Genomic DNA, 25,945 nt, shown 5'->3' on the forward strand with positions numbered 1-25,945 from the left:
AAAACATGATCCAACTATATGCTCTGTACAGGTGCCTCACTGTGGATTCAGACAAGCACATTCAAAGAAAAAAGATGGAAAAAGATATTCCATGCAAGTGGTGATAGAATAGGTTGACTATACTCATATCCAACAAAATAGACACACGTGTACATACACACATAAGCACTCAACATTACAACACATAAATATGTTATGTAAATTTTGACAAAACTGAAGGGAGAAATAGCAATACAAGAATACTTGGGGATGTCAATGCCCCACTTTCGACAATGGAAAGATCATCCAGGCAGAAAGTCAATAAGTAAAAGCAGACTTGCACAACAATATAGACCAGATGGACCTAACAAACATATACAGAACATTCCATCCAATAACCACAGAATACACATTCTTTTTAAACTTTCATGGAACATTCTCCAGGATATATTACCTGTTAGACCACAAAACAAGTTTAACAAATTTAAGAAGACTGAAATCATATCAAGTATCTTCACCAGCCACAATGCTATGAAACTAGAAATCAATAACCGGAGGAAAATAAGAAAATTTATAAAATGTGGAAATTAAACACATCCCTGAAACAACCAGTAGATCATACAAAAAATCAAAAGGGATACTAAAAAAATTCTTGGGGCAAATAAAAATGGAAACACAACATACCAAAAATAATAGGATGCAGCAAGAGCCCCTCTAAGAAGGAAGTTAATGTTGATTAAAACTACATTAAAAAAGAAACCTTTTAAATATTCTAACTTTATATCTCAAGGAACTACAAAAAGAAGAACAAACGAGCCCAAAGTTAGCAGAAAGAGGAAAATAATAAAGATCGGGGCAGAAATAAATAAAATAGAGACTAGAAAGACACTATCAAAGGTCAATGAAACTAAGATTGGCTTTTTTGGAAAGATAAACAAAATTGGAAAACCTTTAGCTAGACTAAGAAAAAGGTGGGAAGTTTCAAATAAATAAAATTATAAATGAAAAAGAAGCAACCAATACCACAGAAATAGAAAGGGTCATAAGAGAACACTATAAACAATTTTTCAACAGCAAACTGAATAATTTCGAAGAAATGGATAAATTTCTAGAAACGTACAACCTACTGAGACTGATTGCTGAAGAAATAGAAAATCTGAGCATACTAATAGTGGGTAATAAGATTGAAACAGTAATCAGAAACCTCCCAAGAAAGAAAAATGCCAACCCTTCTCAAACACTTCCAAAAAAATTGAAGGGAACACTTTCAAACTCATTTTACAAGACCACCGTTACACCTTTATATCAAAGCCTGACAAGGAATCTTCAAGAAAAGAAAACTACAGGCTAATATCCCAGATGAGCATAGATGTGCAAATCTTCAACAAAATGCTAACAAACCTAATTCAATAGCACATTAAAAAAAAAAACATATCCCATGATCAAGTGGAACTTACCCCCAGGATGCAAGAATGGCTTAACATACAAAAATCAAGATATGGGATACACTACATTAACAAAATGAGGGAAACAAATTATATATTCATCTCAAAAGATGTAGAAAAATCATTAGAGAAAATTTAACATCTTTCATGATAAAAATTTTCAGCAAATTAAGACTAAATGTCATGTACCTTAACATCATAAAGGCTATATATGAAGCCTATGGCTAACATCATACTCAACAGTAAAAAGCTAAAAGCATTTCCTCCAAGATCAGGAACAAAACAAGGGTGCCCACTCTCACCATATCTATTCAACATAGAACTGGAAGGCATGGTCAGAACAATTAGGCAATACAAAGAAATAAAAGATAAAGAAAATGTGATACATATACACCATGGAATACTATGCAGCCATAAAAAAGAACAAGATAATATTCTTTGCAGCAACATGGATAGAGCTAAAGGCCATTATTCGAAGCAAACTAACAGAGGAACAGAAAACTAAATACCACATGTTTTTACTTATAAATGGAAGCTAAACAACAAGAACACATGGATAGATACAAGAGGAACAACAGAACTGGGACCTATTTGAGGGTGGAGGTTAGGAGGAAGGAGCGTATCAGAAAAAAATGGCTATCAAGTACTATGTTTATCTGAGTGATGAAATTATCTGTACATCAAACCCCCATGACATACAGTTTATCTATAAACAAACCTGTACATATACCCCTGAACCTAAAAGTTTTTTTTTAAAAAAAGAAATAAAAGACATTCAAATCAGAGAGAAAGAAGTAAAACTGCATATATTTGCAGATGACATGATCTATAAAGAAAATCCTTGACCTCACCAAACAAATGCAGGAACTAATAGTGCAGTAAATTTGCAGGATACAAAATAAACATACAAAAATCAGGAATATTTCTATAAACTAACAACAAAGTATTTGCAAACAAATCAAAAAACAATTCTATTTAAAATAGCATAAAAATAAAATTCTGGTGTATAAATTACACCAAGGAGGTGAAAAATCTGTATGCCATGCTGTAAACTATAAAACATTGGTGAAAAAACTGAAGAAGACACAAATAAATGGAAAGGTATCCTATATTCATGGATTGGAAAAATTAATACTATTAATATGTTAATACCACCAAAAGTGATCTATAGATTTGGTATAACCCATACCAAAATACCAATGACATTCTTCACAGAAATGGAAAAAAAAATCGTAAAATTCCTGTGACCACAAAAGTCCTCTGAATACCAATGCAATCTTAAACAAGAGAAGCAAATCTGGAGACATCACACTACCTGATTTCAAAATATAGTATAGAGTATAGTAATTAAAACAATATAGTATTGGCATAAAAACAGATATATAGATGAATGAAAGAGAATACAGCCCAGAAATAAATTCACACATTTACAGTCAATTGATCTTTGACAAAGCTGCAAAGAACACACAATGGGGAAGACAGTCTCTTTAGTAAATGATGTTGGAGAAACTGAATATCTGCACAGAAAAGAATGAAAATAGACTCTTATTTCACACCATACACAAAAATCAACTCAAAATAAATTAAAAACTTAAATGTAAGAGCTGAAGCTGTAAAACTTCCAGAAGAAAAAAAGTTTTTTGACATTGGTCTGGGGCATGATTTTTTGGATGTGACCCAAAAGACAGGCAACAAAAGCAACAATAGATAAATGGGACTGAATCAAATTTTAAAATCCTATACATAGCAAAGTAAACAATCAATCTACAAAGTGAAGAGACAACTTGCAAAATGACAGAAAATCAAATAATGTGCTAATATCCAAAATATATAAGGAAATCAAAAACTCACTAACCACAAAACAAATAGTTTAATTTTAAAATGGGCAAGGACCTGAATAGACATTTCTCAAAAGAAGACATATAAATGACCAAAAGATATATGAAAAAATATTCAACATAACTAATCATCAGGGAAATACAAATGAAAACTACAATGAGGTATCACCTTACACCTGTTAGAATGGCTATGATTAAAAAAAAAAGACAAAAGAAAACAAGTGATGATGAGAATATGGAAAACAGTATGGCAATTTCTCAAAAACTTAAATATAGAAGTACCATATGATCCAGTGATCCCACTTCTTAATACAGAGCCAAAGAAGATGAAATCAGTATCTTGAAGAGATATTTGTCTGCACTACCATGTTCATTGCAGCATTATTAGAAATTGACAAGATATAGAACTAACCTTTTTTTTTTTTTTTTTTCTTTTGAGACGGAGTCTAACTCTGTTGCCCAGACTGGAGTGCAGTGGCATGATCTCGGCTCACTGCAACCTCCACCTCTCAGGTTCAAGTGATTCTCCTGCCTCAGCCTCCTGAGTAGCTGGGATTACAGGTGCCCGCCACCATGCCTGGCTGCTTTTCGTATTTTTACTAGAGACTGGGTTTCACCATGTTTGCCAGGCTGGTCTTGAACTCCTGACCTCAGGCGATTCACCAGTCTCAGCCTCCCAAAGTGCTCGATTACAGGCGTGAGACACTGCGCCCAGCCAGAATCAACCTAACTTTTTATCTGCAAATAATTGGACATTATTGTCCCTTTGTAGGGACATGGATGAAGCTGGAAACCATCATTCTGAGCAAACTATCGCAAGGACAAAAAAACCAAACACCGCATGTTCTCACTCATAGGTGGGAATTGAACAATGAGAACACATGGACACAGGAAGGGGAACATCACACACCGGGGACTGTTGTGGGGTGGGGGGAGGCGGGAGGGATAGCATTAGGAGATATACCTAATGCTAAATGACGAGTTAATGGGTGCAGCACACCAACATGGCACATGTATACATATGTAACAAACCTGCACGTTGTGCACATGTACCCTAAAACTTAAAGTATAATAATAATAAAATAAAATAAAAAAAGAAAATGTGATATATTATATATGTACATATATAACGTATATAAATGTGATTATATATTATATATACACATATATAATGTACATAATGTAATTATTTGTATATATTATATATACATATAATATATAAATGTGATACATTATATATAATTAATATATATAATATATAAACAAAATATATTTCCATTGTGACAACATGGGTGAACCTAGAGGATATTATGTTACGTTAACTCAAATATTATATTATGTTAACTCAAATAAGCTAGGCACAGAAAGACACATACTGAATGACCTCACTTATATTTGGAATCTAAAGAGTCAAACTCATAGAAGTGGAGAGTTTATTGGTTGCCAGAGAATGGTGGTTGCCAGGGACTGGAGTGTGGGGGAATTATGAGCTTTTTGTCAAAGAGTACAGAATTTCAGTTAGGTATGATGAATAAGATCTGGAGATATAATGTACAGCATGGTGCTATAGTTAATAAAATTGTGTTATACATTTGAGATTGGCTAAAACAGCAGATCTTAAATATTCTCATCACATGCAAAAAACTGATAACTGTGTGAGGTAACAAATATGTTACTTGGCTTCATTGTAGTAATCATTTCGTAGTGCACATGCAAATGGTATATTCAATGGAAGAAGAACAGTCTTTTCAACAAATAGTGCTGGAGGAATTAAGTGTCTGTATTAGTTTGTTTTCATGCTGCTGATAAAGACATACCTGAAACTGGGAACAAAAAAAAAAGGTTTAATTGGACTTAAAGTTCCAAATGGCTGGGGAGGCCTCAGAATCATGATGGGAGGCAAAAGGCTCTTCTTACATGGCGTAGGCAAGAGAAAATGAGGGAGAAGCAAAAGCAGAAAGCCCTGATGAACCCATCAGTTCTCGTGAGACTATTCGCTATCACAAGAATAGCATGGGAAAGGCCGGCCCCCATGATTCAATTACCTCTCCCTGGGTCCCTCCCACAACACTTGGGAATTCTGGGAGATACAATTCAAGCTGAGATTTGGATGGAGGCAGCGCCAAACCATATTATTCCACTCCTGGCCCCTCCAAATGTCATGTCCTCACATTTCAAAAGGAATCATGCCTTCCCAACAGTCCTCCAAAGTCTTAACTCATTTCAGCATTAATCCAAAAGTTCACAGTCCAAAGTCTCATCTGAGACAAGGCAAGTCCCTTCCACTCAGGAGCCTGTAAAATCAAAAGCAAGCTAGTTACTTCCTAGATACAATGGAGATACAGGTATTGGGTAAATACAGCCATTCTAAATGGGAGAAATTGGCCACAACGAAGGGGTTACAGGGCCCATGCAAGTCCGAAATCCAGTGGGCAGTCAGATTTTAAAGCTCCAAAATGATCTCCTTTGACTCCAGGTCTCACACCCAAGACACACTGATGCAAAAGGTGGGTTTCCATGGTCTTGGGCAACTCCGCCCCTGTGGCTTTGCAGGGTACAGCCTCCCTCGTGGCTGCTTTCATGGGCTGGCATTGAGTGTCTGTGGCTTTTCCAGGCACACGGTGCAAGCTGTTAGTGGATTTACCATTCTGTGGTCAGGAGGATGGTGGCCCTCTTCTCACAGCTCCACTAGGCAGTGCCCCAGTAGGGACTCTGTGTAGGGACTCCACACGACACATTTCCCTTCCGCATTGCCCTAGCAGAGGTTCTCCATGAGGGCCTCGCTTCTGAAGCAAACTTTTGCCTGGGCATCCAGGCGTTTCTACACATCTTCTGAAATCTAGGCAAAGGTTCTCAAACCTCAACTCCTGACTCCTTGATTTCCACATAGGGAGTCCACACCCCAGTAGGGACTCCAACCCCATATTTCCCTTCCACACTGCCCTAGCAGAGGTTCTCCATGAGGGCCTTGCCCCTGCAGCAAACTTCTGCATGGGCATCCAGGCGTTTCTATACATCTTCTGAAATCTAGGCAGAGGTTCCTGAACCTCAATTCTTCACTTCTGTGCACCTGCAGGCTCAACACCACGTGAAAGCTGCCAAGGCTTGGGGCTTCCACCCTCTGAAGCCACAGCCCAAGCTCTATGTTGGCCCCTTTCAGCCATGGTGGGAGCATCTGGGACACAGGGCACAAAGTGCCTAGGTTGCACACAGCACAGGGACCTAGGGCCCAGCCCTTGACACCACATTTTGCTCCTGGGCCTCTGGGCCTGTGATGGGAGGGGCTGTCATGAAGGTCTCTGACATGGCCTGGAGACATTTTCCCCACGGTCTTGGGGATTAACAGTAGGCTCCTTGCTACTTGTGCAAATTTCTACAGCTGGCTTGAATTTCTCCTCAAAACATGGGTGTTTCTTTTCTACTGCTTTGTCAGGCAGCAAATTTTCTGAATTTCTATGCTGTTTTCCTTTTAAAATGGAATGCTTTTAACAGCACCCAAGTCACCTTTTGAATGCTTTGCTGCTTAGAAATTTCTTCCACCAGATACCCTAAACCATCTCTCTCAAGTTCAAAGTTTCACAAATCTCCAGGGCAGGGGCGAAATGCCGCTAGTCTCTTTGCTAAAACATAACAAGAGTCACCTTTGCTCCAGTTCCCGATAAGTTCCTCATCTCCACTTGAGACCACCTCAGCCTGGACCTTATTGTTCGTTTCACCAGCATTTTTGTCAAAGCCATTCAACAAATCTCTAGGAGGTTCCAAACTTTCCCACATTTTTCTGTCTTCTTCTGAGCCGTCCAAACTGTTCCAACCTCTGCCTGTTACCCAATTCCAAAGTCGCTTCTACATTTTTGGGTATCTTTTCAGCAATGCCCCTCATTCAGTACCAGTTTACTGTATTAGTTTGTTTTCACACTGCTGATAAAGACATACCCAAAACTGGGAACAAAAAAAAAGTTTTAATTGGACTTACAGTTTCACATGGATGGGGAAGCCTCAGAATCATGGTGGGAGGTGAAAGGCTCTTCTTACATGGTGGTGGCAAGAGAAAATGAGGAAGAAGCAAAAGCAGAAACCCCTGATAAACCCACATCAGATCTCGTGAGACTTATGCACTGTCATGAGAATAGCACAGGAAAGACAGGCCCCTATGATTCAATTACCTCTCCCTGGGTCCCTCCCGCAACACGTGAGAATTCTGGGAAATATAATTCAGGTTGAGATTTGGGTGGGGGCACAGCCAAACCATATCAGTATCCATAGACTGAAAAAAAAGCCCTCAGCCTATGCCTCAAACTTCATACAGAAATTCACTCAAAATTGATTGTGGAATGAAATGTAAAATGCAAAAATATAAAAATGTTAGGAATTTTAAAACGAGAAAATCTTAAGGATCTCTGGATAGACAAAGACTTAACATCAAAAGAATGATCCATGAAAGAACAAATTTCTAAATTTGACCTCATCAAAATTAAAACATTTTCTCAGTGAAAGACCCTGTTTACATCAAAATATCATGTTGTATACTGTAAATTTTTATTTGTCAATAATACCTCAAAAAGAAAAAAAAATAAGTAAACTTAGCAAAAGATCAGCATAATAGTAAATGGTTACTTGCTTTATCAATGTTTTAGAGGAAAATATTTAGCCAACTAATTATTGAGCTGGGTTCAAACTCAGTCCACTATTAGAGTCACTGATACTTTGTTATTTATTAATTATTAAATGGGAAAATTTTAATTAATTGTGTTCTGTTAATTTTTCAGTTAGTCAATTTGCTCTGAATACAATTCTGAAATCCTTTAGCTGATAATTTTGAAAATAACAAAAACTACAAATGAGAAAAAATTTATATATATAGATGCATGTCCTAGAATAGCTAAAATAATCCTAACAAGATTAAAATGGGAGGAATCACTCTACCCTATAGTAAGGCTTACGCTATAGCTACTGTAATCATGATAGTATGGTGTTGGCAAAGGCACAATCACATATAATAATGGAACAGAATAGACAATTTAGATACATACAAATATGTCCAACTGTTTTCTCACAAAATACAAAAGCAATTCCACGGAGGAAGGATAGCCTTTTCAACAAATAGTATTAAAGCTATTGGGCATCCATAGACCAAAACAAACAGACAAAAAAAAAAAAAAAGAAAGAAAAGAAGAGAAAAAAAACCCCCAAAACTCTCAACCTAAACCTCAAACTTTATAAACATCTCAAAATTGATTGTGGACTGAATTGTAAAACGCAAACGTTTTCAGTAAAAAATAAAAGTAGAAAATCTTCGGGGTCTCAGGCTAGGAAAAGACTTGACATCAAAAGCGTGATTCGTGAAATAAATCATTCTCTAAATTGAACCTCATCAAAATTAAAACCTTTTCACGGTGAAAAGACAAGAGTTTGAAAAGACAAGCTATAGAGTGGCAGCAAATATTTGCTGACTGCATATCTGACAAAGAACTGGTGTCGAAAATATATGAAGAACTTTCAAAACTCAAAAGTAATAAGCAATCCATTTAGAAAAGATAAAAACAGATATTTTACTGAAGGGGATATATACATAGCAAATAAGCGCAAAAAAAGTGTGCAACATCATTAGTCATTCAGGAAGTGCAAAATAAAACCACAATGAAGTATGACTCCACACCTATCAGAATGGTAAAATGAAAAATAATGGCAACACCAAATGTCAGGAAAGATGCAGAGAAACTGGATTATTCTTACATCACTGGCAGAAATATAAAATGATACAGACACTCTGGAAAGCAGTTTGATACTTTCTTACAATACCCAACATGAACTTGCCATATGATCCAGCAATTGCACTCTTGGGTGTTTATCACATGTAAATGAAAACTCATGTTCACGCAAAAACCTGCACGCAAATGTTCATGGCAGCTTTTTTCATAATTGCCAAGAATTGGAAGCAACCCAGATGTCCTCCAATGGGGGAATAGTTAGACAAACTGTGGTATATGTGATATTACTCATATGTGGTATATGTGATATAATCAAAGCAGTGAACTACTAATACACACGAAAACGTGGACGAATCTCTAAGGAATTATGTTGAGTAAAAAAACCAAAGCCAAAAGGCATTATTCCATTTATATCACATACTGAAATGACAAAATTTTAGAGATGGAGTACAATTAATGGTTGCCAGAGTTGGGAACAGAGTGTCAGGGGAAGAAATGTGAAAAATATTTGGGTGGTTATAAAAGGACAACACAAAGGATCCTTGTGGTGATAGATCTGTTCAGTATCTTTACTGTGGTGCAGATACACAAGTTTATAAGTGATAAAATAGTATAGACCCGAATGCACACATACATATACAGAGACACACAGAGAGATGAGTACAAGAGGGGAACTGTGAATAAAATCAGTCAACTGTATCAGTGTCAATACCCTGGTTTTGATATAATATTAGACTTTTGCAAAATGTTACCATTGAGAAAACTGGGTAAAGGATCCCAGGAGACCTCTCTGCATTATTTCTTACAACTACATATGAATCTATAATTATCTCAATAAAAATGTCAATTTAATAAAGATATTAGACAATATCATACTGAATCTTGAATCCTAGTCAAGGAGTTTAAACTCTTTTCAATAGCTAGTTGAGACCCATAGAGGCTGGTTGAGTATGGACGACTTGATTAAGAGCTATGGATCAAAAGAACCAATATGATGACAGTGAGTGTGATGAATTAAAGGGATGTTACTAAAGGCAGTGAGTCAAAAAACCATAATCAGAGATCAAGTTAGAGGCAATATTGAAGCCAATATTGTACCCAATGAAGTGTACAACAGATCCATGCCTATGACCACTTCAGCAACCACACATCCAACCAAATTCACTCTGTCCAAGTTCTTTTTTTTGTAATTTACACTATTTTTGGGAAACTGATCATAAAATACAGTCACTTCCAAGAGTTATTTCGCTATATTGAGCTCATTCTTTTATGCCATAATCTTAACATTTTGTAAACATGAAGACACGTTTTTAGTCTTGGTTTCAATAATTTTATAATCATATAAATGTGCATGAAATATGTTTTCTACTTATTGTGGCAACTGGAATTTTTGAAAAAAAAATATTTTAAGGTGTTCAAAGATTGAAAAAAGCATATATTAGACTTCTGGTTTAAATTAATTTTAACTAAATATTTATAAAATTTTGATTAAATAAGTTTGTAATCAATGTTTAAATGTCTGAGAAAATGTAATTTGTTAATTGATTTCTTAGCTTTGTAGCCAGCATTAAATTTTCAGGAAATATTATTTAGTGAATTTATACATTTATGTAATTGTGCCTGGGATAAAATACAACAGGAGTGAAGCTCTTCTCCATGGACTAAAGATTCCAGGAGACCATCAGTTTGCAGATCAGGGCTCTCTCCATCATACCACACTGCCCTGGAAAGGTTTACATCCTCTTTAAAGCCTCTCTGAGCTGCTGGCTCCAGATCAAGGAGGAATAGGCTTACCTTATGGGGTTGTCCATCCTGGACACTGTGAGGAAGGCAGCAAGGTTGGCTGTGTAGGAGGAGCACACAATGAGCGTGAAGAGCCACCAGCTGCCCATCACGATGCGCATGGCCACGGAGTTCACGGAAGATTCGCCACCTGCGGGAGGCAGACAAAGTGGATTGGCCAGTGGCTTCTGCTCTCCCTCCCATCCCCAGGGAGGTGTTCTGCCCTGCAGCCAGGCACACAGGCCATCACTCATGATGGGCTGGAACCAGGGAGGTGACTGTCAGCTGGGTCTGGGCATCTGTGCCAATTCTGGGATAGGATCCTAAAACCATGGATCTTGGACAAGGGCAGAGGACCACAAAATATGAAAAAGTTAGGACTGGGCTTCTAGTGGTGCGAAGTTTGTCAAAACACCAAGGGTTGGGGTCTGAATATCAAAATCTTTCAGTTAGAAGATTCTACCTCACAGTGGCAAGAACTTCTAGGGCTGCAGCCTTATGTAAGATCCCTTTCCAATTTCAAATTCATATATAGCAGACTCGGGAATTCTGTAAATATAGAAATAACTCCTACTACATGGAGGGATCCCTGGCTTTCTTTTAAACCTGAGAAATGAGATGTCCCATATCACTTTTATTAGTATTCAGCCCTCATTAGATGGCTTTTCTTCCCCCAGAATTCTCAGAAATCAGGGCATGAGACTTTTAGTTAGAAGTTTAGCTTCTTTGAGGCCAATTATTTCTCCTTGGTCTCTAAAGTGTTAGGAGAAGAGAGCTTCTCACTGCTTATTCTCCTTACATAACCTCACAAAGCATTTGCCATGGTGCAAACAGGACGAAGACTCACATTAGAAACTTTGCAATTTGTTGCTCCAGTCAAAATGGCACAATCCTATAACTCACTACTGGATAGAAGTACCATCCAGACCCCTCAGAGGTAGGAGAATTCATACCTCAAGAATGGCTGAAGTACTGCTTAAATGATTGCAATACAATTGGGATTTTTTTTCCCCATTAAGTCATCAAATTTAAGCAAGATTCACAGTTTCATTGACAACCTCATGTGCATAGCAATCACTTTAATGTAGGAGGAAAGAAAAGTGCAAAGCAGAACTCCAAAGTTAATTTTATCTAAAGTGGAGAATCAGGAATTGAAGTTGAGCTCCTTATTGTTGTTTCATTTAATTTCTCTCTGATATTATTCAGAGAAATTGGGTGCAGCATGACATTTGTACTGTCCTAGAGATTAAGTAAAATTGCATTTCGAATGACTTTGGTAAAATGCACCTGAGAACTTTGCCAATGGATAAGTTCTTCCAGGCCCCTAGAGCTATTCAAGGATCAGGAAACCAGAAAGGTACCTTGCTGTACGAAGGCTCCATAGACAATCCAGATGGCGCTGTGCAGAGTGGCAGAAGCTGACGGCCTGGGCTGAGCAGCACTCTGAGCCCTCACAGCCTGTATCCTGTTCAACACAAATATCAGCACACCAACCACAGGGATGGCTGCTGCAATGCAGGCCCACACAGCGAAATCAAATGGAGCAAAGAGGGAGAAGATGCTGATTTTCTCCTCAGGCTTCTTAATTAGAATCCCCACTGAATAGTCCATGTACCGCTTGCTGAAGTCCACAACGCTCTCCCTCTCTGGGGTGATGGTGATGGCAGAGATGGCCAAGTCTGCTCTCTGAAAGGCAAAGCCATCTCATTTAGACGGCAGTCCTCAGCTTACTGCTGGGTTCTGCCCTGGGTCAAGGTCCACCCTCTGTCCTTTGAGTTGCTCTGTTCAGAGGAATGGATTTGAGAGCTGGCACCCTGAGAGTCTGAATATTATAAGGAAAATCCAACACTAAGTTGTCTGTTACTATTTCCTTCACCTTACAAGTTTCTCTCCTCTAAAAACTTCAGGAAACTGCTTCTACAGAAAAGAGCCGAGTAAAGTATCTTCATTTCTCTACGAATTATAGTTTATCTTCACTTTGTTGTTTTCCTACCAAACTTTAGCTATCTTCTTTTTATTTTCCCTGTGTTTCCCTCTACCCTCCACCAAGAAGGCCCTTCTATCTTCTAGGCCTGTGTGCATCCTCCCTACATGTTAAGACCGGAGGCACACTCCATTTCTTGATCACACCTCTCAGACTCTATTATCCCACATTGATCTTTCTCTTTTCTAAAACACTTCAGAAGTTATATGGTGAGTTCTACAACTATGTTAGACCTCATTAACATATTAGCCAGTGAGTGTTTCATATGTAGACTTCATGCCAGAGAGTAAAATACTGAAAGAATAAAGGGGTCATATATTTATTTCTATCTTCTACCACCCTTAATTCATGGCTTGCAAACCCACAGGTTTATTCTTCCATGGTAAAGCCATGGTGTGAAGAATCTCTCTGGATGTGCCCTACTATGACCTCAAAATTACCTCCCAAGATGTTTGCTTTCCAAAATGGGCTTCATTTTAAAAACAGATAGAAACCCCATTAAGATGGATCCAGACTGTGAGGAGAAAACTGCCAAGTTTGGGGTGATTATGAGTTTCACGTCCGGATGGGTGGATGCCAGGTGACAATAGGGCTTAGAGTCCTCCTTTAGTCACAAGAGCACTGAAAGGCAGTCATCATAATGATCTGGCCTCTTGACCCTCCAAGTGGGAGGCATCAGCAGAACCAGTTTCTTTTAGAATGACCAATAGTGACAACTGATTCAACCTCCAAGCTCAAACTGAGGAAACACATGTGGAAGGATTTTTTCAAGGTTTAATATGTAGGCTAGGGACATATATACTCATGTCCTAAACAGAAATCTAATACTATACCTTGAGTAAAGGCAGAAAATAGGAGGTGACCCTATCAACACTCTCCTCTTACACTTGTCACACTGGCATCTCTGGTTCTTGCCCCTCTTCTAAAAACTCTAGCATCCAGGGACAATTTTTAGGATTAGGGAAGTTTGGAGCATATTTAAGGGCTTAAAAAGAGATTTAATGGAGCAGGATAGGCTTACAAGACAAAATGAAGGGAAACTAATTTATGAAGCAAGGTTCAAAGGAGGCACAAAGGAATCAACTCATGACACAGGTGGAGGGGTTGTCCTGTGACAGTGGGACAGACTGACAGGGGACAGGGGACACTCCCTTCTGTGGGAGATGGCAGGTGCCTGCAGATGTAAATTTCATGGGAATTAGAGGTACAATTTTATGCCCCAAAGTCTCAGTTTATTTCCCCAGCATAGAAGTACAATCATTTTTTTTTTTTTTAGTTGGGAAGGATAGAAGATTCTTAGGTAGCTCAAGAAGAAAGGTAAACTTCTTAAACAGTCTCTGAGAGACATAGCCAAGGAGCCCAACAAAGGACAAGTTAAAAGATTCTGGCAGTACTGAAGGGCCCAGCTGATTTTGGAGACCACACAGGGTTTCTAAAGCAATCTGGACAGATTCACAATTTCCTTCTCTAATTAAGTGCAGCAACCTGGATTTCAGAGTGAAGAGGATAGATAATAGAATCCATTCAGGCTTAGGATGCAACAAAAAAATCAAGAACAGAGGGAGTCACAAGGGATGAAGGGAGGAGGGGTTTGTCTGGCCACCCATAGAGGACGCAGTATCAGAAAGGCACAGAAGCTGCAGAGAAGGATGGGCCTCAAATACACACACTACGTGGAAAGAACCAGACACAAAAGACCACATCTTGTGTGACTCCACTTACACAAAATGTTCACTGAAGCAACTCTATAAGATAGAAAGTAGATTAATGGTTGCCTAGGGCTGGGGGTGGGAATGGCATTAACTATAAGTAGGTATGAAAGATATCAATGGCATGACGGAAGTATTCTAAAACTAGATTATAATGAAGGTTGCACAACCCGGTATCTTTACTAAAAATCATTGAATTGTATATCTAAAATGGATAAATTTTATAGTATGTGAATTTATCACAGTAAAGGTGTTTCTGAAAAAGATTAATAGAAATCGGATGAATGACAGGCCTAGTGTCTGCCTTTACAGATTTAAAAAGCAAAGGGTCTGTGCTGTGAGAGTAAAAGTTCAAAAGAGTCAGAAGGACAACTTGTTGTGGTCATGCAGTGGGCTAGTGATGGTGACATGTAAGATGCTAACAAGATGCATGGGGGTGAACACTGGAGTGGAGTACAGCAAAGGTCCCTGGAGGCAAGGAGTTCAAAGTACTGGGAGTCCAGGGTTGTCCACAGGGATGTCAGAAATTGTCAGAATGGTGGCAGGAGAAATAATGGAGATGGAGGATTTGAGTCAGATGCCACCATGATAAATGATCATGGGGAAATGACCCAGTGTCATGAGATGACAAGAATGGGGACATGGTAAGTTGGCCTCATGCCACGAGTTTCAATGAAGATGCAGTTTCTACGGGAGGGAAGAAGAGTACAATTTAAATAAGTATGAGGACCTGGGGGATGCCACACCATCAACACATAGCAATGTAGACATACACACATGTGTATGAATATCTAACCTGTGGTCTATAAGGGATAGGAGAATGAGCACTCATCAGTACCCCTGGTAGGAACTAGGTTTCTGCTTCACCCTAAACGTGGGGTAGGTTCCTTGAAGGGTGTGCTACAGAGTAGGCACAGTGGATGATAGACTTCAAAGGAATGACAGCAATGGGCAGGGAGGTAACATAGAGTGTCAGAGACAAGGAGATACAAGAGCAGAAATGGATGTAGCAGGGGATTTGAAGACAAAAGAGCCTTTGTGTGGGGAGAATGGTAACTGTGGTCTGTTTAGCTGGTCCCAAGGTTTCCACTGTGCAATTGGTCAAGTTTAGATATTACCCCAGAGGAAGGCTAGGGTGCCCCTCCCCCTGGATCTGCTTTGGGGACCTACCTTGCTGATGAGCTCCCCGATCATCCCGTTCCAGGAGGTGTTATGGAGCTGGTGACCGTACCTGCCATCAGGGGCTTGGTAAATCTCATATTTAAAGCCCAGAGCCTTGGCCAGTGCATCCAGGACATCTATGGAGAACCCTTTGTAGCGCTTGGGCTGTCCTAGGATGTTCTCAGCCACCATCACGAAAGGCTCTTCCTGAGGACAACAGAATGAAGGTTCTCCAATTAAATAACAGGTTCATCAACACATATTTCCAGTGTAATGTTAGAGAGAAAGATCTGATTAGAACATTTGCAGTTCCCCAATTTAGGACTCGAGGCTCAACTTCTCTGCCTTTTTCTAAAAGCAGTTTATGGACACTCAAGGAACAGTGCACAGGATGATCACTCCAATCAGTAGGTCCATACAGAGGAGTGGAGATTCATTTGTCCTGTGTTATGTCATCCCAGGCTCTGCCCCAACCGCTAGTTCCCTGAATAACATGGTTTGTTTTCCTTCCTCCGTTTGTAACATCCATGCAGAGCTAGGACTGTATCCTTAGAATATGCCAAAATTATATGAGGCCCACATAAGAAACATGCAACTTCTCATCCAGGATAGTAAGTGGCGATAAAGCTCTGTGACATTAGGTTGAGAGAAAAAGCATTATATCTACTGGCTATACTAGAAAGTGGATATGGATATGGATTAACTGACCAAGGCCAGACCAGAAGCCAAAGGGTAGGACAGAATTCAAACCCAGAGTTCCGAGTTCAAAGCCATGCCATGCTCACACCTGCACATGTTGTGCTATGCCACATGTGAGCGAGGTGGTCATCTGAAAAATGTCTTGGCACTCCCCACCATTCCCCTTCCTTCTTGTGTGAAACCTAACAAGGGGCCTTTGGCAAACAGCTCCAGGGAGTATAGCTCATTAATTTAGTTGTGTTGGGAAATAGGGTGTAAAGCTTATCTGTGGTGTGCAAACAGAGAATGCAGAAATACTGTTGCCAAAGGTTTCTAAGCCAAGGGAATGCTAGTGTCTGCTGGGAGAGAGGGGACGTTTGGGCACGTGTGACTCAGCCAATAAGAGGCAAGTCTATAACGTCTCCTGCAGTTTTTATAAAAATGTGAAAAAAACAATTGAAAGGAAGATGTTTTTAAAGTCTCTTACAAATGCAAAAGTCTATGATTCCAGGACACCCATGCAGAAAAGTTGCAACCACCAAACGGTCTTCATTCTGAACTTGTGTCACATGAGCCCATCACTGGTGTTGGGTGCTAAGAGAATGTCCTCCTCCAGTATCTATCTTGGGGTTCTGGCTACCAGAACAACTCTCCTAAGGAACAGTAGTGGGTCAAGATCCATTTTACATCCAAGAACAAGTGGAGCAGCTTGGCCCCCTCTGGTCCTCAGAGGAAGCTGTGAATGAGAAGTCCTTTTCTAGAGCAGCTGAGGGACTTCCTTTGGAAGGCACAGAGGTCCTGGGGCAGAAACTTCAATCTCACTCTTCCTTTCATTATTCACACAATTATTTGAATGAAAGGCATTATGAAAGCTCACAACACTCCTCAAGATTCTCTTCTCCCCAAACCCAGCATTAAACAGAAAGCAGCCTCTGATTCAACAGCCTGGATGGTGTAGCTCCCAGGATGTCCCCATGATCCTACCAAGACAGTCACCACTTTGAGAGTCAATCCTTGGAGGCGGCTGCCCATGGGCCTCTCTTGCAAGCTGCCATTCAAGCCCTTCTCTGAGTCCCATGTCGCCAACTGTGAAGGAAAAATAAAGATTGTGAGGGATGGAACTGGCACCCGTGCACATCATAGGACCTCGGCTCCTACACTGGGATCCTGAATTAGGCAGGTAGGTGAACAGTAGTCCCCTGGAGTTCCCAGAGACCCAGAGCCATTTTAAAACCCTAAAGAGAATAGATATATGGTAGACAGAGTTACATGTCCTCCTTCAGCTCGCCTGGATCTCTATAGAGCTCAGCACAGCCCTAAAATGAAACCAACTGGTGAGAACTTGTCTCTAGAACAAATGTTTATGTCCAGTTTTATTCTGTTCACCCACAGAGGCCATGTCACTGTGATGCCTGCAAAATACCCTCTTTCTTTAATTACTCCTTTGACTTGCCCAGGCCACAAGGCCCTTGAGTTCAGCCATTGCTCCCTCCATGGGTAGGATGAAGCTCAGCAGTAAAGCAAGTAGCAAACACTCAAGTGTACAGCTTGTCTTGCACCCCGGTGCCTATGGCAAGCAGGGTCAAGAGCTTCCTGCCTGTTTTCACTGTGGTGCCAGCTCCCTCATTTTCCTTGATAGGCAGGTAGAGGCTAATGGCAGAGTAAATGTGCTCTGAATCTGCTACATTCTCTTAAGCCTGCAGAGTATATCCAATAGCCAGATGCATCTCTGATAGTCACCCTAAGGTGGTCAAGGAGAACCTACCTTGTCTCAGAAACAATGAGGAGACACAGTTGTTCATGAGACTGCTTCCCCTCCATGCATCCTTGCAGGGTCTATACAATGACAAAACTTTTGTCTGGGAAACGATTCTCGACTATTAATGGGGAAGACATAACAAAATGCAGATACCCAGCCCCATCTCAAGTCAACTAAATCAGGATCTCAGGGCCTGAGCATAGGAAGTGTTAATGCCTCCTGAGTGCTCCGGATACTGCAGCCAATGTTGAGAACCCCTGCTCTTCTAGGTCACTGGGCCTCCAACTTGGCTGCATATTAGTATCTTTTAAGGGGGCTTTATAATGAAGTGTACTGAAAGTTGGGCCCTACCCCCAGAGCCTCTTATTTAATTGGTCTGTAGTGGACTAGAGATGGATATTTTAGCTCCCCAGGTGATTCTAATGCACAGCCAGAATTGTGAACCACTGCTGTAGATTAAAGCCATGATGCTCAAACTATGATATCCACACAAATCACCCAGGGATTTTGTATGCACTTTCTGATTCTGGGGCCTGAGATTATTCATGTCTAACAAGCTCCCAGGTGATGCTGCTGCTGCTGCTGCTAATCCATGGACCACAATTTAAATAGCAGGGGGCTAAAGGGTCAAACTGCCACAGGCAGTATATACTGTTGTCAGGGAAAATCCATAAGACCCCCTAGTTAACCTGAAGAGAAGAAGAACCCCAGTGGAAAAGTGCTACTGGGGGCCCTAAAGTAAAGAATGCTTCTACTCTGTCAGCATTTCCCATGGTCCTGACATCTGCAGCAGGGTCTGCACACTGAGCCCTGACTATAAGGCCATAGAACCTGAGGAGTCATTCCTCCTGGAAAAGTCAACAACTCTGAGATGTAAAACCATCAGAATAAGAGATGGAGTTCTAGAGTCAGTTTTAAAGAAACCTGGAATTTCCTGTTGTCACCTTGGACATGATACCCACCAAGACCCACTCCATCCTAAATAATAGGGTGCCTTGGTGTGATGAATAAATAAATTAGTAAAAAACATGGCCATGTACCGCAAAGAACCACCCACCGCCACCACCACTAATTAATTTGGGGGCATTGAGATAAAGAACAAGTGAAGATCTACCCAAAATTCTGCTTAAAGACTTCGAAGATACCAAAATACCACACTTTGGGTAATGATACAGTTAAAAAAAAAAAAAAGCAAAAATCATGGCTATTTCTCCATTGGACCTTAAAAAATAGGCTGGGAGCTGTGGCTTATGCCTGCAATCCCAGCACTTCGGGAGGCCAAGGTGGGTGGATCGCTTGAGTCCAGGAGTTCAAAACCAGCCTGGGCAATGTGGTGAAATACTGCCTCTATAAAAAGTAAAAATAAATTAGCCAGTGTGGTGGCATACACCTGTAGTCCCAGCTATTTGGGAGGCTGAGGTAGGAGGATCAATTGAGACCAGGAGGTCAAGACTGCAGGGAGCCACAATTGTGCCACTGCACTCCAGCCTGGGCAACAGAGTGAGACCCTGACAAAAAAAAAAAAAAGAATAAGGAAGGAAGGAAGGAAGGAAGGAAGGAAGGAAGGGAGGGAGGGAGGGAGGGAGGAAGAAAGGGAGGGAGGAAGGGAGAAAGAAAGGGAGGTAGGGAGGGAGGGAGAAAGAAAAAGAAAGAAAGAAAGAGAGAGAGAGAGAAGGGAAGGGAAGGGAAGGGCAAGGAAAAAGGAAAAAGGAAAAAGGAAAGGAAAGGAAAGGAAGAAATTGCATTAAGATACAGAATTGGTTCCTACAGCTGGATTAAAATGCTTGTCAGAGGGAAGAGGACAAATTCAGACAAATGGGGTCAAGGGGTTGATTGCCTCTATTCTTTGGATGTTCTACTATGGACTCACTGGGGCAGGAGTGGATATTTATTTGGGGTGCCTGCATCTGCACTCCCATAACTGCTTAGCCCAGGTGCTGGAGCTGCTTAGCCCTGATGTGTGTCCTGCTACTTCTCTTGGGTGTAGGTGGAGTTATAGAGGTCTTCTTGACCATCCCAATGGCTCACAGAGTCATAACAGAAGACATCTTGTCCTAATGATGATGTGACCATTCCAGACACTCAATACTCTTATCCTGCACCAGGACCCAGATTCCTAACATCTGCTGCCAAACCTTCCTGGTACGGTGAAGGGGCATCTTAATTCTCTACTGTCTTGGCTTGGATGAGTGTTTGGAATGGAGCTCTGTGCATCTTGATCAACAAGGCTTTACCTGTCTTTCTAGTGGGATTATAATCAGAAATTAGAATGGAGGATGGAGGCAGGAAGAAACAGTTGGGATGAAGCCCTGAACATCATTCTCTGCTTCTGGCTCACTGCTTGGCTCCAGGATGCACCACCTCAGTCCCCCTAGACCTTTGCAACAGCTTTCTCATTGGTTTTGCTGCTCTCAACCTCTCTTATAGCACATCCTTCAACAGGCAAGTGGGTACCTTTACAACAAATAAACTCAAATATGAACTATATTAATTAAAATATTCTAATGAATTCCTTTTTCTTACAGAATAAATCCTAAGACTTTTCAGTTTGGCCTAAAAGAAAAGCCTTCCTCATCCAGAGCCAATCCTGACTCTCAACCTCACTTTAGTTTATGTAGTTACAGTACACAAAAATCCCCAAAATCCCTCCTTCTTTCTCAGGCACACCACATTCCCTCCTGATATTTGTATCTAGTTTTTCTCTGCCTGGAATGCCCTTTCTCCTCTTCTGGGTCTGGTAAACTCTTACTTGTTTGTTGAAATAAGATTTCACTTTAGAATGGTTTTAGATTTACAGAAAAGTTGTAGATACTGTACACAGAATGTCAATAGATCCATAAGCCAGTTTTTCCCATTAAGATATAACATTAGAATGACACATTTATCACAACTAATGAATGTTCAGCCCAATATCCATGATTTATGCAAATCTGCAATAGAAATGAAACAGAAGGACCTCCAGTTCCTTCTACTCTTGGCATAAGTCAGTGAGTCAGCTGTGGCACTGGGGTTTCTTGCCATGTTCTCTGGGGTCAAAACTCTGTCTTCATAAGCTGTCTAGAGCCTCAGGCTCTTAGGCTAGACCTGGCCTTGCTCATTCCCATCTCAGGATCTCCAACCTTGCCTCGAATTCCAGGCTCTCCTCTCCAACATTAACTTCTGTAACTAGAGAAGAAGATGGGAACTTGGAGGTGTGAACTTAGCAGACGTTCATGAGTCAGTAGACCTATGTTCTAATTGTTGTCACCACTTACCTGAGTGACCTCAGATAGCACTTGACAGCACAATGCTTGAAACATAGAAAGAGTCAACAAATATTTTCTCAATAAAGTAAACTTTACTGAGATTCCATCATTTTTTTTCTTTTCTTTTCTTTTTTTAGACAGGATCTCACTCTGTTGTCCAGGATGGAATGTAGTGGTACGATCATGGCTCACTGCATCCTCCGCCTCCTGGGCTCAAGTGATCCTCCCACCTCAGCCTCCCAAGTAGCTGGGACTACAGGAGTGCACCACTACATCCTACACATTTTTCTGTATTTTTTTTGTAGAGATGGGGCTTTGCCATGTTGCCCAGGCTGATCTCAAACTTCTGGGCTCAAGAGATCCACTGGCCTCAGCCTCCCAAAGTGTTGAGATTACAGGCATGAGCCACTGTGCCCAGCTGATTCTATTTTCTTATCTATGAAATGGGAAATAAAAATCTTCCTTGCCTACCAAATTGAGGGGCTGTTCAAAGAAGAAAATAACTTTGAAACAGTCTATTATAAAATAGCTTAATTAAGAATCACAAAGTAAAGAACCAGGATATAAAACTGTATACAATATGACCTCAATTATGTTTTTTTAAAAGCAGTGGTAAAAACGGGAGAAGACACATTAAAATGTGATACGTGGATATATGTGTTACATATAGGTGATGGAATTATAAGTAATCATTATTACCTTCTTTATCCTCTTCCTGATTTTAACAGGATTTTCACTAATAGGAAGTAAAATAAGCTTTTGATAAAAATAACTAGAATAGATGATTAAGCAATATCCTATCACATGCACTTGTATGAATCAAAACTGCATGATGGGGGAGCAATTGGAGTCAAATTACCTGTCAGTATGTCAAGGCCAATCTGAGAGTCAGAACCCAATAAATCAGTGCTTTGGCTGTAAGGAATTTTGGTCTAGGGGTGCCTCATCTCCTAGAGGGGGCATATGGCTAGTTTGACCAGCACAGCATCTCATATTCTAGGATCTCTCCAAGATGGTGGGAGCTCTGTAAACTGTTGAGTTGGGAGATAGGAAGTGGCCACAGCTGAGGCCCAGATCCATGAAGATAAGCACTCCAAGTAATCTTTCTCTGCTGAGAAAGAGGAGCAGCTTCAAATCATTTTAGTTAATATTCAGACAACCTTAATACGAGAAGGCCATGTAAATTAAAATGGAATTTCATGAAGGAAAAAAAATTCTTCCAAGCCTATTATCATGCTTCTTTCTTTATCTAAAAGTGGTTAGGAATTAAAAGTATTTTTGTTTTGTTTTGCTTTAATACAGACTTCTGTCTCCCTGGCCTTTAGGCATCCTGTACCCTGGCAAAGCAAGAAAAAAAATACTTCAAAGCAAAAAATCAAAATTCTGCCTTTCAAACACATCAAAGTGCAACTATGTTCCAGGATTCAGGATCCTTCATATTGGGTAGGAAAGTTTATTATTCCCTCACATCAGACAGAAGCCAAGTGCCCCAGGCTGAGTGAATCTCCCCATTTCCACAAAACTGTGTGATCTTGCCCAAATCTTAAGACAAGAGTGGTAAACCTCCATCATTACTGGTCAAGGCCATCTGTCTGCAATCCAAAATATAAGGCCAGAACATAGAAAAGCACGGTTCACAGAAATAATCCAGTGGAATTTTTTTTATGTAAATGAAGGCTTTAAATGGATCACCAGCCTTGTAGTCACCCAAGATTAGAAGAGACATGAATCCCTCCCCCATCCTGAGGGGGTCTGGCGCTCGCCACTCTGAATGCTCAGGAAAATGTTTCAGTCAATAAAAGCCAAATGAGGCTGATGGGCTTGATAAGTGGGAAGCCAGAAAAAGCTTTTACCCAAAGAAGTCCCAACACTTAGTCATACAGCTCCAGACCATTTCATTTGTACATGAGTGAGTCTACTCTGACTTCCCCTTGTATTTTGCAGACAGAATTTTGTTTACGGGATCGATGAATTTATGGCCGCAAACACCCACTTTGACAGCTGACCTGTCAAGATCAGTGCCTGAAAAACTAATTTCCAGCACTATTAAACAAAACAAGTACTGCTGCTATTTGATAAGACAGCTACGGTTTTCATTCATTGCTGAGATCTGCTCTACCCAAACCAGAAATGTGGATGGAGCCAGAGGTTACAGCACAATCATCACTTGAAAGGAGATATATGGCCTCAAAATCTGATTATGTCAAACAACTGTGCAAGAGATCAGCCAATTGGAGAATATATTTCACAAACCACTGGTCTCAGGAAAATATATTTCCCAAGTCAACCAGGATGTTCTTCAAGTTAGTGTGTCTGAGTTGTAAGATGTGGGGATTTGGGACTTTGTGGCCCTGTCCTTAATAAATGCAGGGTTATTAACCCTAAATGGGACAGGCATCCTTTGGAAGATTGGGCTTTGTGTTCTGTAGACTAGTTATAAAGGCGTCTTAAAGTGTCATTCTCTTTTCATGGGGAGGAAGAATAGAAACGGGTGGCAATCTTACTGTTTTACAGCCCAGAGACAAAATATAACCAATTTCATATAGAGAGCATTGTAAATTCCTGTGAAGGGAAGGAGAGAGGAAGGGAGGAAGGAAGGAGGGAGGGAGGGATGGAGGGAAGGAAGGAAAGAAGGAAGGGAGGAAGGAAGGAAGGAAGGAAGGGAGGAAGGAAGGAAGGAAAGAAGGAAGGAAGGAAGGGAGGGAGGAAGGAAGGAAGGAAGGAAGGAAGGAAGGAAGGAAGGAAGGAAAGAAGGAAGGAAGGAAGGAAGGAGGGAGGGAAGGAGGGAAAGGGAGGAAGCAAGAGAAGGAAGGAAGGAGAGAAGGCAGGAGGGAGGGAAGGAGGGAGAAAGTGAAGAAGGGAGAGAGGGAGAAAGGGAGGGAGGGAGCAAGGGAAGGAAGGAGGGAGGGAGGGAGGGAAGTAGGGAGGGAGAAAGGAAAGAAGGAAGGAGAGAGGGAAGGAAGGAGAGAAGGAAGGAACGAAGGAGGGAGGGAGGAAGGAAGGAGAGAGGGAAGGAAGGAGGGAGGGAGGGACACAGGAAGGAAGGAGGGAAGGAAGGAAGCAAAGAAGGAGGGAAGGAAGGAGAGAAGGAAGGAAGGAGAGAAGGAGGGAGGAGGGGAGAGAGGGAGAAAGAGAGGGAGAGAAGGAAGAAAGAGGAAGGAAGGAAAAAAGGAAGGAATGAAGGAAATAACCCAAAATCTCATGCTTAATAATATCCAACAAGACAATGGATCAATAAGCTACACTGTCACAATTTTACAGCTCAATGACAAATACTTTGTTGGTAAGCTTGTCTCAAGGTAGTATTGGAAGGCAAAAGGTGAAGATTTTATGGCCATGTCTATCAGACCTCACAACCACATCTGAAATCCCATAAGAGCTATGTTCTCATCAACCAGTGACTGCCATGATCTGAGTGCAGATGGCCCCAGCCTCAATGATGATGGCCATAGTGGGTCTGTCATTATGTCAGTGCATGGGCTTTTCTAAAACAATAAGTCATCTATTAGGGTTTTTTTTTTCTTTGTTTACTTCTATTGGAAAGCAAATGGGCTCAGAGTATGTTTCAAAGGATCACAGCCTTAAATAGGGGTAAGGTGAAAGGGAACTCACTATCTTGAATCAGCTTGATTTGGACATTCGGCCGGCACTGATGTCAGATAATCCATTGCAAGCCTTAACCTTCAGCTAAATGCAGGAACAACATGTTTAGATACAAACACAGCACGTTGGAAGGAGAGCGTGAACATCTGAGGGTAGAATATTAATATTGGTAGCCAGGATTCCTGAAGTAAGGTATAACTTGAGAGTTCATTTTGGGAAGCCCAGCATATCAGAGCCAATGAACCTGGGCCTTGGAGGGTATGGGTCACAGGAGTTGGCAGTCAGAGCCTAGTTAATACACCCACTGAGGAAGAGGCTAGGACCACTCTTGAACATCTCAGGCATGTGTATAGGAAGGAGTGATTATCGCTGTCTGAGATGGAGAGAATTGAGAGTATCCATCTCAGTTAGGACCTTTGCACAAGGAATTGAGCCTTTGGTGAAAGACATACTTTCTTAAAAACAAGTCCTAGAAGGATGTGTGTTACGTGTCCAGAGGACAGAGCTGTAAGAAACTAAAAGAAGAGTGAAATGGAAAGGAGAGCTATCATATACAGGGGCTTTTGAAAAACCTTTAGCAAGGATGGGGAAAAGATACTTCCCAGTGGTGCTGGAGAGAAAGGCAACGAAAACCAGCAGAAATACCTTCTGCGCTGGCAAGAGATCACTCATAATGAAGGCAATGGAAATGCTCAAGCTCTAGCTTCTACTACCTTAAAGCCCAGGCCACAATGGTCTCAGTGGGCTCACACAGGATAAAAGGACCGACCAACTCCAATAATGCCATCAATGGAGACTTTTGTCATATTAAGAGCAAGGATGGAGGCAGGCAGTTCCACTTCTGCTTAAGATATAGAAAGGCACGAGAGGATTTTGGAACAACAATAACAGTATGATATATATACATATATATATAACCATGTATTATATTCATATATATACAACCATATATATATGTATAACCATACATATATACATATATATAAAGTTAGCCTATAAGAAACTTGCAATTGCAAAACCACCCTTTGAACTGAATTTCAAATGGTACAAAACC

General features: G+C 40.6%; 1 protein-coding gene across 3 annotated transcripts in view; it reads right to left on the bottom strand.

Annotated features, from left to right (window-relative positions):
• GRID1 (glutamate ionotropic receptor delta type subunit 1) overlaps positions 1 to 25,945 on the bottom strand; it is a 779,753-nt gene that overhangs the window by 120,856 nt on the left and 632,952 nt on the right. For all 3 annotated transcript variants that reach the window (XM_063781959.1, XM_016918777.4, XM_016918780.4), the window contains exons 9-12: positions 17,269 to 17,370; positions 15,616 to 15,813; positions 12,114 to 12,438; positions 10,765 to 10,903 (exon numbers count right to left, since the gene is read on the bottom strand). In XM_063781959.1, coding sequence (XP_063638029.1) covers positions 10,765 to 10,903; positions 12,114 to 12,438; positions 15,616 to 15,813; positions 17,269 to 17,370 — 764 coding nt within the window. The remainder of the gene's footprint in view (positions 1 to 10,764; positions 10,904 to 12,113; positions 12,439 to 15,615; positions 15,814 to 17,268; positions 17,371 to 25,945) is intronic.

This window comes from Pan troglodytes, chromosome 8 (genome assembly GCF_028858775.2).
Source record: "Pan troglodytes isolate AG18354 chromosome 8, NHGRI_mPanTro3-v2.0_pri, whole genome shotgun sequence".
Classification (NCBI taxonomy): Eukaryota; Metazoa; Chordata; class Mammalia; order Primates; family Hominidae; genus Pan; species Pan troglodytes.